We start from the raw sequence: 11084 nt of genomic DNA, 5'->3' as shown, positions 1-11084 counted from the left end.
AGTACAATTCTGACTTTGAAAATTATAAGTGTAAATATATTAACTAAAAAAAATAAAAAAAATATATAAAAGAAATTATAATGTACTACTGCTGTATCATAAATTATTATAGTTTAAAACTTTAAAATATATAAATGATGTTAAGATAAATAAATAATAATAATTTTAATAAATTAAAAAGTAATATTTTAAAATTTAAAATTTTAAATATATGAAATTATAGGATAATAAACTCATAAAATTATAAATTATATTAATTTTTTTTATTGATTTCATTATTTAATTACGTGATTTTAACTCAATTATATTTAGTTTAATTATAATTCATAAAATCGTATGAGCCTGTCTATGATTTTAACAATAATATACACGACCTCTTATTTTTTATCTCAAAAATAAATTGAATTATTATACTTTAATTTAGTTCAATTAAGTCTCATTCTTTTACATTTAATTAATTAGACTCAAAATTCTCAAATTAAAGTATATGATATCATGTAATAATATTAATAAGGGAAGCACTACTACACCAAGAGTATTATAGAACCTTTCATGTTCAATATAATTTAAAAAACTGAACGAAATAATGACCCCCTATTGTTTGTTTGCCTTTCTATCTCCATCACTTGATGGACTGGGGCCGCGCCAAAACTTGCTTGGTTTTCTTCCCGACTCTCCTCATTTGTGTAGTTGCCTATGCCTTATACCAACTCTAACCTCTGTACTAGCTTGAGCTTCGGAGTCATCGTTGGAACCGGTGATTTAGCGACAAAAGAGCCTTTGCTTCAATCCAAGATGAGCAAGGGAAATGATTGGGGTGGGGCTAGCCGGAGTAGTGCTTTCCGTGGTGAACTAAGTGATATTGGGTACTTGTTGATGCTTGTCAGCTTGTGGTGATGTTGTTTATCAACAGAGGGGTATTTATGGCGATAATATTAGAGCTGGGTATTTGGTATTTGTCTTTCATGAATAAAGATGAGATATTGAAGCTGGTGGATAGCCCATATACCTGCACTTAGATACCAACCCCATGCTAACCAAATCGGACCTTATGAGCTGCAGAGAAATGTTTAGCTGCTGCTACCATTGCAACCTCAGGCCTGAACGGCGCTGGACTTCTTGCACTGTTAGGCTCGTTGGTTTTTTTAGGCTTGCTGCCGAAGCACGAAAAAATCCACCCTGAAAAGGTTGCAAACCAACTGGACTTCTTATCTCTGCTCATTTTCTTCAAGGGACTGCTATTCCTTGATCAAAACTGAACTGAACCATGCAAAGCTGAAAGTGGAAAGTACGTGGTTCTGAAATTGTAATCCGTAAGCCGTACCTCAGTTTTGGTTGGTCATGTTGATGGGTTCTATTACCAATAGAATTGCTATTTGTATACAAAAGATACCTTGGTGGTCACGCTTATATTGGAGGCATTTTGGTCACAGGAAGCGTCATTTTTTAAGATCTCAGCTGGAAATGACATTTGTTTTTGACCAGTAAGAAACTTGCCGACTGGGTTCACATATTTGATATTCCCATGGTTTCTCGGCAAGTTCCTCTGATGTTTGTTTGGAAACATCCTTCCCCGCCTTGGAAAAATGGAAATCTGTCAAAACTAAACTCTTCTGCAAGCTAGAGAACGAACTGGGACACTATGTACCAAACTTAAAATTAATTAATTATCTTTATCTGCAAATAAATTTGAAACCTGACGACTACAATATTGCAGACAATAAGGCTAAAGCTGAAAAAAATGAAAAAAGCCAATCCATTGTGGTACATAGATAACAAGAATCTTCCTATTAAACCAGCCATAAAATCAAAGAAAAGAACTATTAATATATTTTCCATCATGGATCAAACATCTATATTTCTGCTACGTTACATCAATAATAGTTACCAATATGCCCAAGAAAAATATGCGTTCTCTACAAATAGTAACCATTAGGAGCATGCTAGCTTTGACCAAAAAAAAAAAGATAAAGAAAAAAAAAAAAGCATGCTAGTCTCTACATCAAAATTGGTTGGGGATTGCATGTATAAAAATCATTTTTCCCCAAAAAGGACTCAACTAAATTACTCATCTAATGCAAATGGTCTAGGAGCTTCATACCCGAGCATATGGATTGAATACGTGTTAATTTTTATGGGCTTTATTCGTTAAGTTCTTCAACCAGAGTCTACCCAAAACTTGCTTTTTCCCATCAATAGAAGCCAAGTATTTTTTGCAACCTTCCTCATAATCAGCTTGTGAAACTCTTTCTTCATGAAGAACATGCATTCAAGGCATGTAACAGGTCACTTTAACACTCAGAGACAATCATTGGAGTTAATATGGGGCTTGCTCTTTTTATTCTACACCCTCAAATTCTTCCTGGTCCTCCAATTGAGTTTCCTCTTTGTTTATTTCTCCACCTCCACTTTCATGACTTCCAACACTATGCTTGAAAAACAATCCGGAAGAGGAAACATCTTCATCAAGAATTTCTTCAATTTCTTTGTCCTTTAATCTTGAGATTGTTTCACCATCCATCCATCTAGGGCAGCGGTGAGTAACTCCAAGAGCAGCCTCAACTTGTGCATGAGTTGGAGAGCTTGAAGCATGCCCTGGTGTTTCAGTAACATTATATCTTGAGCAAGAACATTCAGGAACCGGATGCGAAAGAAAAGAAAATGGTTTTGACTTTGTGGATGCTTCTATTGCTCCATCAACTAAACTTCTCCTCAGATGCCTGCGTATTGATGTCAGCCAGGTACGATTTGCTTGATATAGGTGTTCACGGGTTTCTTCTAAAAGTTTGGCAACTTCCTTCCTGCAATAACAAATAACACACAAGTTAACAATATAACAAAAGAAAAGGATGATGGATGTTTTGTCATTTACTACTCAGATGTTACTTGGTAAGGTTGATGCATGTTACCTCCGCATAATTTAATACTTCGGTTTGCATAAATGCTATAGGACCAATACATAGCCAAATTCTAAAGCATGTAATTTAACAAACGACAGTTTTAAGAGGAAGAATAAACCAACTAATTTGTCATGTTACTCAAGATACAAGACAATTGTTTATTTAACATGAGTTGGAAAAAAGCAATGGAAAATGGGACAAGGCACTCCCATTGAGAAAGGATTGATGGTAAAGTACTTTCTTTGTATAGATACTTGTGTGCTCAATTATTACCTGTCTGGTCGAAATGTTTTAGATGAAGTTGATTGATAGAGCCGATGCCCCATAACTAAGCTGGCAAAATTTGGATGTCCTTTCCCATCATGATCAAATCCAGGAATAAACACATCAGCTTCAACACAAATTACATAGTCAATTGCATCCCATAATAATTTATGGGCATTGGTCCTCAACTCTATAACAGTACTTTCAGGCTCATTATCGCTCTCAGCAACCCAGCCCCACCAACCTTCAATGTTATATGGGTATTTGGGTCGAGCTGGAGGAGGTGGAAGTGGACGAGGACGCGGACCTGCAGTTTTCCATGCTTCAAGCTTCTTTTCTTCCACAACAGAAGGTGGGATCTTTGGGTTATTACCAGCAAGGTTAACCTCGCGACCATAAATTCTACCGAGCTCCCATCCAGTGCTGAGGGAAGTCCTATCAACAACATTTTCAAACATTGCATGAAGAGGAATTAATGTCCTTTGGCCGCCAAACACTTCTCCCCCAGAAACATATATAATTGTGTCCCATGGGTATCCATATGCACGAAGAAGAATACCAACCTGTGAAAAAACATGTGATGTAGATCAAAGGCTTGGTTATGATTTCTTTAATTAGTCAGTCCTTCAAAAGATACTTATGCCTGGTAATAAAGTGGCCGAGTCAAACAGCCATTTTTTAAAAATTGGACCATCGTTACTATCTCACCGATCACATTACCCAATCACAGATTTCAAAGATAATTTTTCTATAAAAGCCGAATCAGTGTATTTTGAATACAACCCTACTTCCTCTACGGATTAAGTGATGGAAGCAGCCTCCAATCTTCAAATTAAAAAGTAGCTCATTCTACAGTCCCAAAAAATTGAAGGGTAAAAAGCAAAAGTATTTATGTTTTATATGCATGCAGTATTGTACCAAACAAGAGCTAAATTCCAGATATGCTCTACCTCTTCTGGCATTAATGGACATGAACCATTATGACGTTGCTCATCAGAATTTACAGATAGCTTTCCCTTGACAATCCTACGTTTTATCATCCAGGCTCGTTTGTGCTGAATGAGTTCAGTGTGCACATCCTTGGGAAAAGCTCCAAGACACAATGCAAAATCAAACACAAGGTAAGCTCTACTGTTAAAAGGTTTGACAAATCAAAGCAACAAGCATGACATCTGGGTTTGTCAAAGGTACCTGGAAGACTTCAGCACAGCCATAATATGCCAAAGCATCTCTTGTCATCCCAGGATCAAAGGCTATAAATGGCCGGCCAGGAGCTCGCAACCTAACAGACAAGAGAGTTCTGAAACTAAGAAAGAATAATGTGGAAGTAAATTGAAAAAAATATATTATGTGCAGTCATTGACCTGTACAATATTTTAGTTGTGAGTTCCTGGACCTCTTCTCGGAAGCGTAAGGCATGATAAGCAACTCTACATCTCAGCCTTTGATATTCTTCAAAGTGGGGTGGGAGGATGGCCTACAGAAGCACCAGAAAAATTATAAAAAAAAAAAAAAATTATTATCTTCACCCTACATATAGAGGTAGACTCAAGTCAGGTCCTATTTAGAACCGGTCCAACCCAAAATTAAAATCAATCAAAACCTAATTGACCAACATTGGTTTTCAATTAACCAGTTTGGTCTGGTTTCAGATTAAAACCAGATTTTTTTCTTTGTTAAAAAAATTGGAAAAAAAAAATTCAACTGTTGGATTTGAACTGAACCTGAACTAGAATTGAGATCCTATGGTCTAGTTTTGGTCTCCTCAAACGTTGAACTAAAACCACCAGTTCCAGCCCTCAATATTCAAGTCCATAGGCAAATTAATCAAACTATGAATCATCTCGATCACTCTATCTTACCATTGTAGAATGAAAATTCTCTTTGGCGTCCATGTTATTAGAGCCATAATTTTCTGCATTTTCTGTATCACTACAGAAGAATAATATTCAATAAATTATTTAAACTCAGTCAGGTCCAATTTAGAACCGGTCCAACCAAAGATTAAAATCAGCCAAAACTGAATTGACCAACATTGGTCTTGAATCGACCAGTTTGGTCTGCTTCCGGATTAAAAGCAGATTTTTTTTCTTCTATTTTAAAAAAAATTGAAAAAAAAAAAAATTCAACTTGAACTGAACCAGAACCAGAACCAGAACCAGAAATGAGACCCTGTGGTCCAGTTTCAGTCTTCTCAAACCTTGAACTAAAACCACTGATTCCAGCCCAGCCCGACGGCCACCCCTATATCCAGGCTCTCATAGGCTAAAATTCATAATAGCCCAAGATATTTGATCTCTTAAACACTTTTGACCTATTTTAGGTGGAAGAAACCTAAAACTCAAGAGAAGATTGGCCAGCAGGAGGGATCCAACCACTAGTTCCATAGTTTTCTATTGCATTCATTTTTTAAGATAACATACTAGTATATCAAGTTAACCTTAACAACACCTAGTTAAAAGCAAAGGCATATAATCAAGTCTAGGTTGCCACCACCTGCAAGCATCCCCCATCAGAAACCACCAGTTCAACCACTGAATGCTTATTAAGTACTGGAAGAACATGATGCAAATAAAAATATGGTGAAGCTGAATGAGACACCCTGAATGATGGGATCTTCTTTTTTCTCCTTGCCCCTTTAAGATCTTTTGGAAGGGTTTTAACAACTTGTATATCTTTTACCAAAGCTGCTGTGAACTGGTCCTCATTGTAAAGGTATGCAAAACTCTTGAACTCAGAGCTGCAACAAACATATCAAACAGTTAATTAGTAATGAACAAGTAACAATTAATATTGCACCTACAAACAAGTAGTCACCTGATTCCTTTACTGCTTGTGGTTGATTGGAGCTCAGGTATAACTAAAGTAGCATTAAGAAGTCGAGCAACCACAACCACATCACATATCTGAAATATCATTAAGATATAAGATATCTTCCGTAATAAAAATTTATAATTTTAATATCGACGTGCAAATTGAGCATGCTATCCTCACCGAATTCCTAATTTCATGGAAGCCACCTTGTATCCTGACAAAGATATATCCATTTGATAGTGGTTTGGGATCTGTTACATAATATCAAAGTTAGGAAGTCAATACAGCATCAATTATAATGTTAAACATAAACTATCAGCACAAAAACTTCATATGATAACATATCCTCTTGATGCAAGCACAAAAGGTTATATTTTCTTGTAAAGGCAGAAAAGAAAATATAGAAAATGTTGTAAGCCCTAATAAGTTGCAATATATTGTAAGATTATCAATTGAAAACAACATAAGATACTAAGACAGCACAGTTATTAAAGACGAACTAATGAGCGAAGGGGTCCTAGAGGCCTAGATGCAAAGGGCAAGAGCAGGGCGCAGACTGCAGAGGCGAGGCACAAAAGAATAAAATAAGATAAATAACCTATATAAGATAACTATTCATATCAATAAGTTAATAACAAAAATAATTAGAACTAAGGCACCAATGTTTTAGAAATCCAAAAAAAATAAAACTAACAGCAGTTTTTTTCTTCTCACGCCCCCGCGCCCCACAAAAAAAAAAAAAAACAACATGCACGAACAGCTGTATGATATAAAAGCAACTTTGGCTTCTCTCTATCTCTTTTTGGTTGTGCATAAGAGCATGGTAAGCTTTACACAGTTAAACCAATGAATGGAGATTCATATATAGGGGGTGAAAAAAGCAGCTGCAGAATAAATATTATGGAGGTCTCATACATGTTGCCTGCCTTTTTGGGGAATACGTTCATAGGAAAAAGTCAAGTGAAAATGATCTGAAATTGACAACACATCTACTACATCTTTTATTTTTTGTTTATATCTTCATTACACTGTACAATAGGAAGAATCAATACATAAGATGTTGAGCAAGTCTAGGGATGAATATGGATGATTTAGAATAACAAAGTGTTATATATGATAGCATCATAGCAAATGTGAATGTGAGAGATGAAGGTGAATGAATACCACATTACAAAGATTGAAGCTAAATGAGGGACATATAACTAGAAAAGACCCATAACCCATTGCTTTAGATTTTGGGATGATAAGACATCAAGCACGTGTGCATAGATCCTTGCAGCCCTTTGATATTATCTCAAAAAGATGCACAGAAAAATGACTAATTTCTTGAATGGTACAGAATTACTACAAAACTTCCCACGCAGGCATGCGCAAAAACTTTTTAAATAAATCAAAAAAGAATTATTTCAAGTGGACAATGAAGTTTTGCGATATTAAGAGCTACAAAGAGAACCTACAATAATACAATTAGATCAAGCAAAAGAATAGGAAATGCTAAAAACTCACTTCAATTAAGCAGTTAGCTACTTGACTATATTATTCACCAAAATATGTGTAAATCCAGGCATTCAGATTGGATAATAAAATACACAATAATAACTCAATATAGACATCTTAATGTTTCCAGACATTCGAACGTTTAGAATGATTTCATAGTTGATTATTGGGACAGGAGTAATTGGCATAGTGCTACTTTCATGACTTCGGCAAGCTTCTGACAATAAACAAAAGTCAAATGAGAGCAGATGGAACTGGTGTTAGACACCTCTATCCTAATCCATCTCCTGTTTAATCCTGTAAGTGTTAGTTTAGTCCAGAATTGATCGTGAAGGCTTCAGCAGCTCTTCATTGATCTGTAGAAACCAAAAACGAAAACTTTTTTTTTTTTTGCAGGTATAACCTACTGAGCACTGAACCTAGTTTTTGAGTAAACACTTAATTGTTTTAATTATTAATTAGAAGAAACCAAGACAATTTTATTAAGTGGAGAATAAAAAACAAGTGCTGGAATTGCAAATCTCAACCGCTAAATTATGTATACCAAGATATGCAAGAAAGCTAACCTGCATAATGTCCTCTGGGATTTGCATCCGGATGCAGAGATTCAAAACGTCTCACTGGACCCCATAGTCTTCTATACAGTGGACCCTGCACCACAGATTAAGAGCAAAACTATTACTCCCATACATAGACTACGAACACAATAACACAGTTTTGCAAATTCAGAGAGGATATGGTCCACGCACAGTGTACCCCAAAAAAAAATTGAGCACGTAAATGGAAATAGGAGTAATCAAAATTATTGCCAAAATTCATAACAGATCCAAACTAAAGAAAAAAAAATAATAAATAAACAAACAAATATAATTTAACTAATTCAAGAAAACAAGCAGATAAATTCATCTGAGTTTCATTGAATAACTTCTTCAGATCCATGCAAAATCCAAAAGAGCCTCATGGTTACGCTAAAACTAACATTCCCACAAGTCAAAACCCACAGCTTCATAAAAAGACTAAAATCAAAAGTTTTTCCACGAGCAGTCAGAAAAAACACAGTGAAAACCCAACAAAGCAGCAACAAAATCCAAACTTTTAAACAATATTAAACAAAAGGGGGATTGTTAGAAGTACAGTTTTGGCTAATTCAGCGTTCTCAAATATGGGTCTCCAAGAGAAGATTGTGATGGAAGACTGGTACTCTGCAATGCCTTCCTCAGTGAATCTAGCAAGAAGAAAGTGTACAAAAAGAGAGAAAGCAGACAAAACTAGCCCAACTAAACCAACCCATTTCATCTTAGACTTCAACACCATTTTCCCTTCCTCCTTCATTGAATCCCCCTCCCTCGCTCGCTCGCTCTCTCTCTCTCTCTCTCTCTCTCTCTCTCTCCAAAATAAGTAAAAACACAGACTCTCTCTCTACAAGACTACACCACCCTCTTTCTATCTGTCGAGTGAAGAAGCCAGGCAAGTCTAAAAGAGGGAAGAAGGTGGGGAATAGTCTGAAAGTCGAGAGTCAGAGAGAGAGAAAGGGAAGTGACGCGTGAGAGAGAGAATCCATGTCTTGTAAACCAAAAAGAGTGCTTGAGTTCGATGAATCAGACAACACCATTTTTGTAAGATTTTATCAGATCTAACCACTCCCACACTCTCGAGCGTGCATTTGACGGACCAATCAAAGCAAGAGAGAAGTTTAATTAACGTGCAGATTATGGAGAAATTAACGTGCAGATTATGGAGAAATAAGAAATTGTATGGGTTCCAGTGCTGCGCTGCACTGTCTCCTCACTCCATGTTTGGTCATCTAAAAGAGGACCCCTCCAATTTCCTCTCCCATCATTTTATTAAAACTATATATTTTTTTTATTTTATGAATCCTTTATTAATATTGTTTAACTTTTTAAAATTGGGAATTTATTTTTTTCATTTAAATTTTTTATATTTTAAATTTTAATTATTTTTATCATTTTTAATTTAATAATATAAATATTTATAAAATATGAAATTTAAATTTCTATTGCTTAAAGTGGAACACGGTAACAGCTTTCACTGATTAGATAATTTTGCCACCACTAGCATGCCCAATTACTGGCTGCCTTTGACATCCAATAGGAGACATCGGGTCACGTGACATGGGCCATATGTCACGTGAGAGCCCCTTTTGGTAAAGGAGACCGGTTTTGCATAAAAATGCCGATTCAGATTTATGATTTGGAGGGATCATATAATTCATAATCCAATTGCATGACTCTTTTCTATTAAAATTTAATTTTAATATGATTACATTTTAAATTAAATTTAATAATTTAAATTTTTTTAAAAATATATAATTTTAACTAAAAATAAATTAAATTAAACTGGGCAATTTCAATTTAATTTTGATCAATTTAATTTCAATAAATTAAATTGAACTAGCTAATACCTCATGCATATGAGGTTAGAGACTAGCATATATGGGCTGTTTCATTCATTTTATTTGGGCCTCTGTCCCTTTCTTGTAAAATCTTAATTTGGTGGTGGGTTTGTGCTGGTTAATAAAATCTCGAGAGATTTGGGCACTTCATTGAGAAATGAAAGGCAAAAAAGTGAGTCTAATAAAGGTACTGACCACAGAGGAATTCAGCTTGGAATGGGAAAGCAACCAGCAAAGTGCTTTAGGTACAAACTCAGAAGAAGGTTGTTTTCTTATTTATAGGTTAGGCAATATCATAAATGATGCAATAAATGCACATGGGTGACCAGAATTCTTGCCTGATTCGAGCTTTCATTGTAAAAGACGGTGCAGTTGCAGATGTCCAGTTTGAAATTTCCACATGAGCAGCCTGAAACTTTCCACGCAAGTTGCAGCCTTGCAGGCACCTTACTGCCCATGACCTGCTTCTGTAATTTACAAGCTTTAATAAATTAAATTTAAATAAAAAAAATTTTTACAACTATTAATTAGTGACAATTATAACAAATCCATTCAATACCTTGATTGCTTTCTATCTCTCTTGCTTTTCTTTTTTAAAAGGATGTGCAGATACTTCACTGCTAATATGTTTCATATTTCCAAGCTACAGAAATATGGGTTTCCCTTTTGGGCTTGCTATAGATTATTGGATGGATGAACGTGGGATGACAATGGTCGGCTCCATGATTGGTTAGGACCACTACTACACCATTGGGAGACTTCATTTAAAAAAAAAAAAAAAAAAAAAAAAAAGGAAGAAGAAGAAGAAGACAACAGGAATTGCAAAGAACATGTCAAAACCATACCTCCATTGACATTGTCTCTCTTCTAAGATGCCTCCATTCAAAATTTTTAATTAAGGTGGTTTAATAATATAAGTTAAATTATTTAAAAATAAATATTATGACATTTTTAATATATATATATATATATATATATATATATAATCACTTTAAGAAATATAAAAGTGTATTTAATAAAGATAATGATTTATACACATTGTAATTATCGTTAATAATAAACTCCTATTTACTAATAAATTTTAATTTAATAATGTTAAAATTGCCTTTAATTGTCTCAAATTCTAATAAAAATTACAATAAAACTTTCATTTAATACTAAAAATCTGAAATTTTCCTTAAAATTATATCGTTTTT

General features: G+C 34.7%; 1 protein-coding gene across 1 annotated transcript; it reads right to left on the bottom strand.

Moving 5' to 3' along the window:
- Positions 1-1807: 1807 nt before the first annotated feature.
- Positions 1808-9158, bottom strand: LOC110672350 (O-fucosyltransferase 27). Its single transcript, XM_021835107.2, has 10 exons — positions 8610-9158; positions 8042-8126; positions 6159-6229; positions 5982-6070; positions 5661-5904; positions 4529-4641; positions 4356-4446; positions 4115-4243; positions 3174-3727; positions 1808-2801 (listed from the first exon to the last, which is right to left on the bottom strand). Exons 1-10 carry the CDS (start codon positions 8805-8807, stop codon positions 2339-2341), a joined length of 2037 nt encoding a protein of 678 aa, XP_021690799.2. The 5' UTR covers positions 8808-9158; the 3' UTR covers positions 1808-2338.
- Positions 9159-11084: the final 1926 nt, after the last annotated feature.

The sequence above is a fragment of the Hevea brasiliensis genome, chromosome 16 (assembly GCF_030052815.1).
Source record: "Hevea brasiliensis isolate MT/VB/25A 57/8 chromosome 16, ASM3005281v1, whole genome shotgun sequence".
NCBI lineage: Eukaryota > Viridiplantae > Streptophyta > Magnoliopsida > Malpighiales > Euphorbiaceae > Hevea > Hevea brasiliensis.
This window is presented reverse-complemented; position numbering and strand designations above follow the sequence as displayed.

Bases quoted from the DNA above. Each gene is read 5' to 3' on its own strand.
- LOC110672350 (XM_021835107.2), bottom strand. From the start codon at position 8,807: ATGAAGGAGGAAGGGAAAATGGTGTTGAAGTCTAAGATGAAATGGGTT. The intron at 4,447-4,528 runs GTCAATGACTGC...CTTGTCTGTTAG, and splicing joins ACAACTAAAATATTGTACAG to GTTGCGAGCTCCTGGCCGGC. The intron at 4,244-4,355 runs GTACCTTTGACA...GCTTTTCCCAAG, and splicing joins GCTGTGCTGAAGTCTTCCAG to GATGTGCACACTGAACTCAT.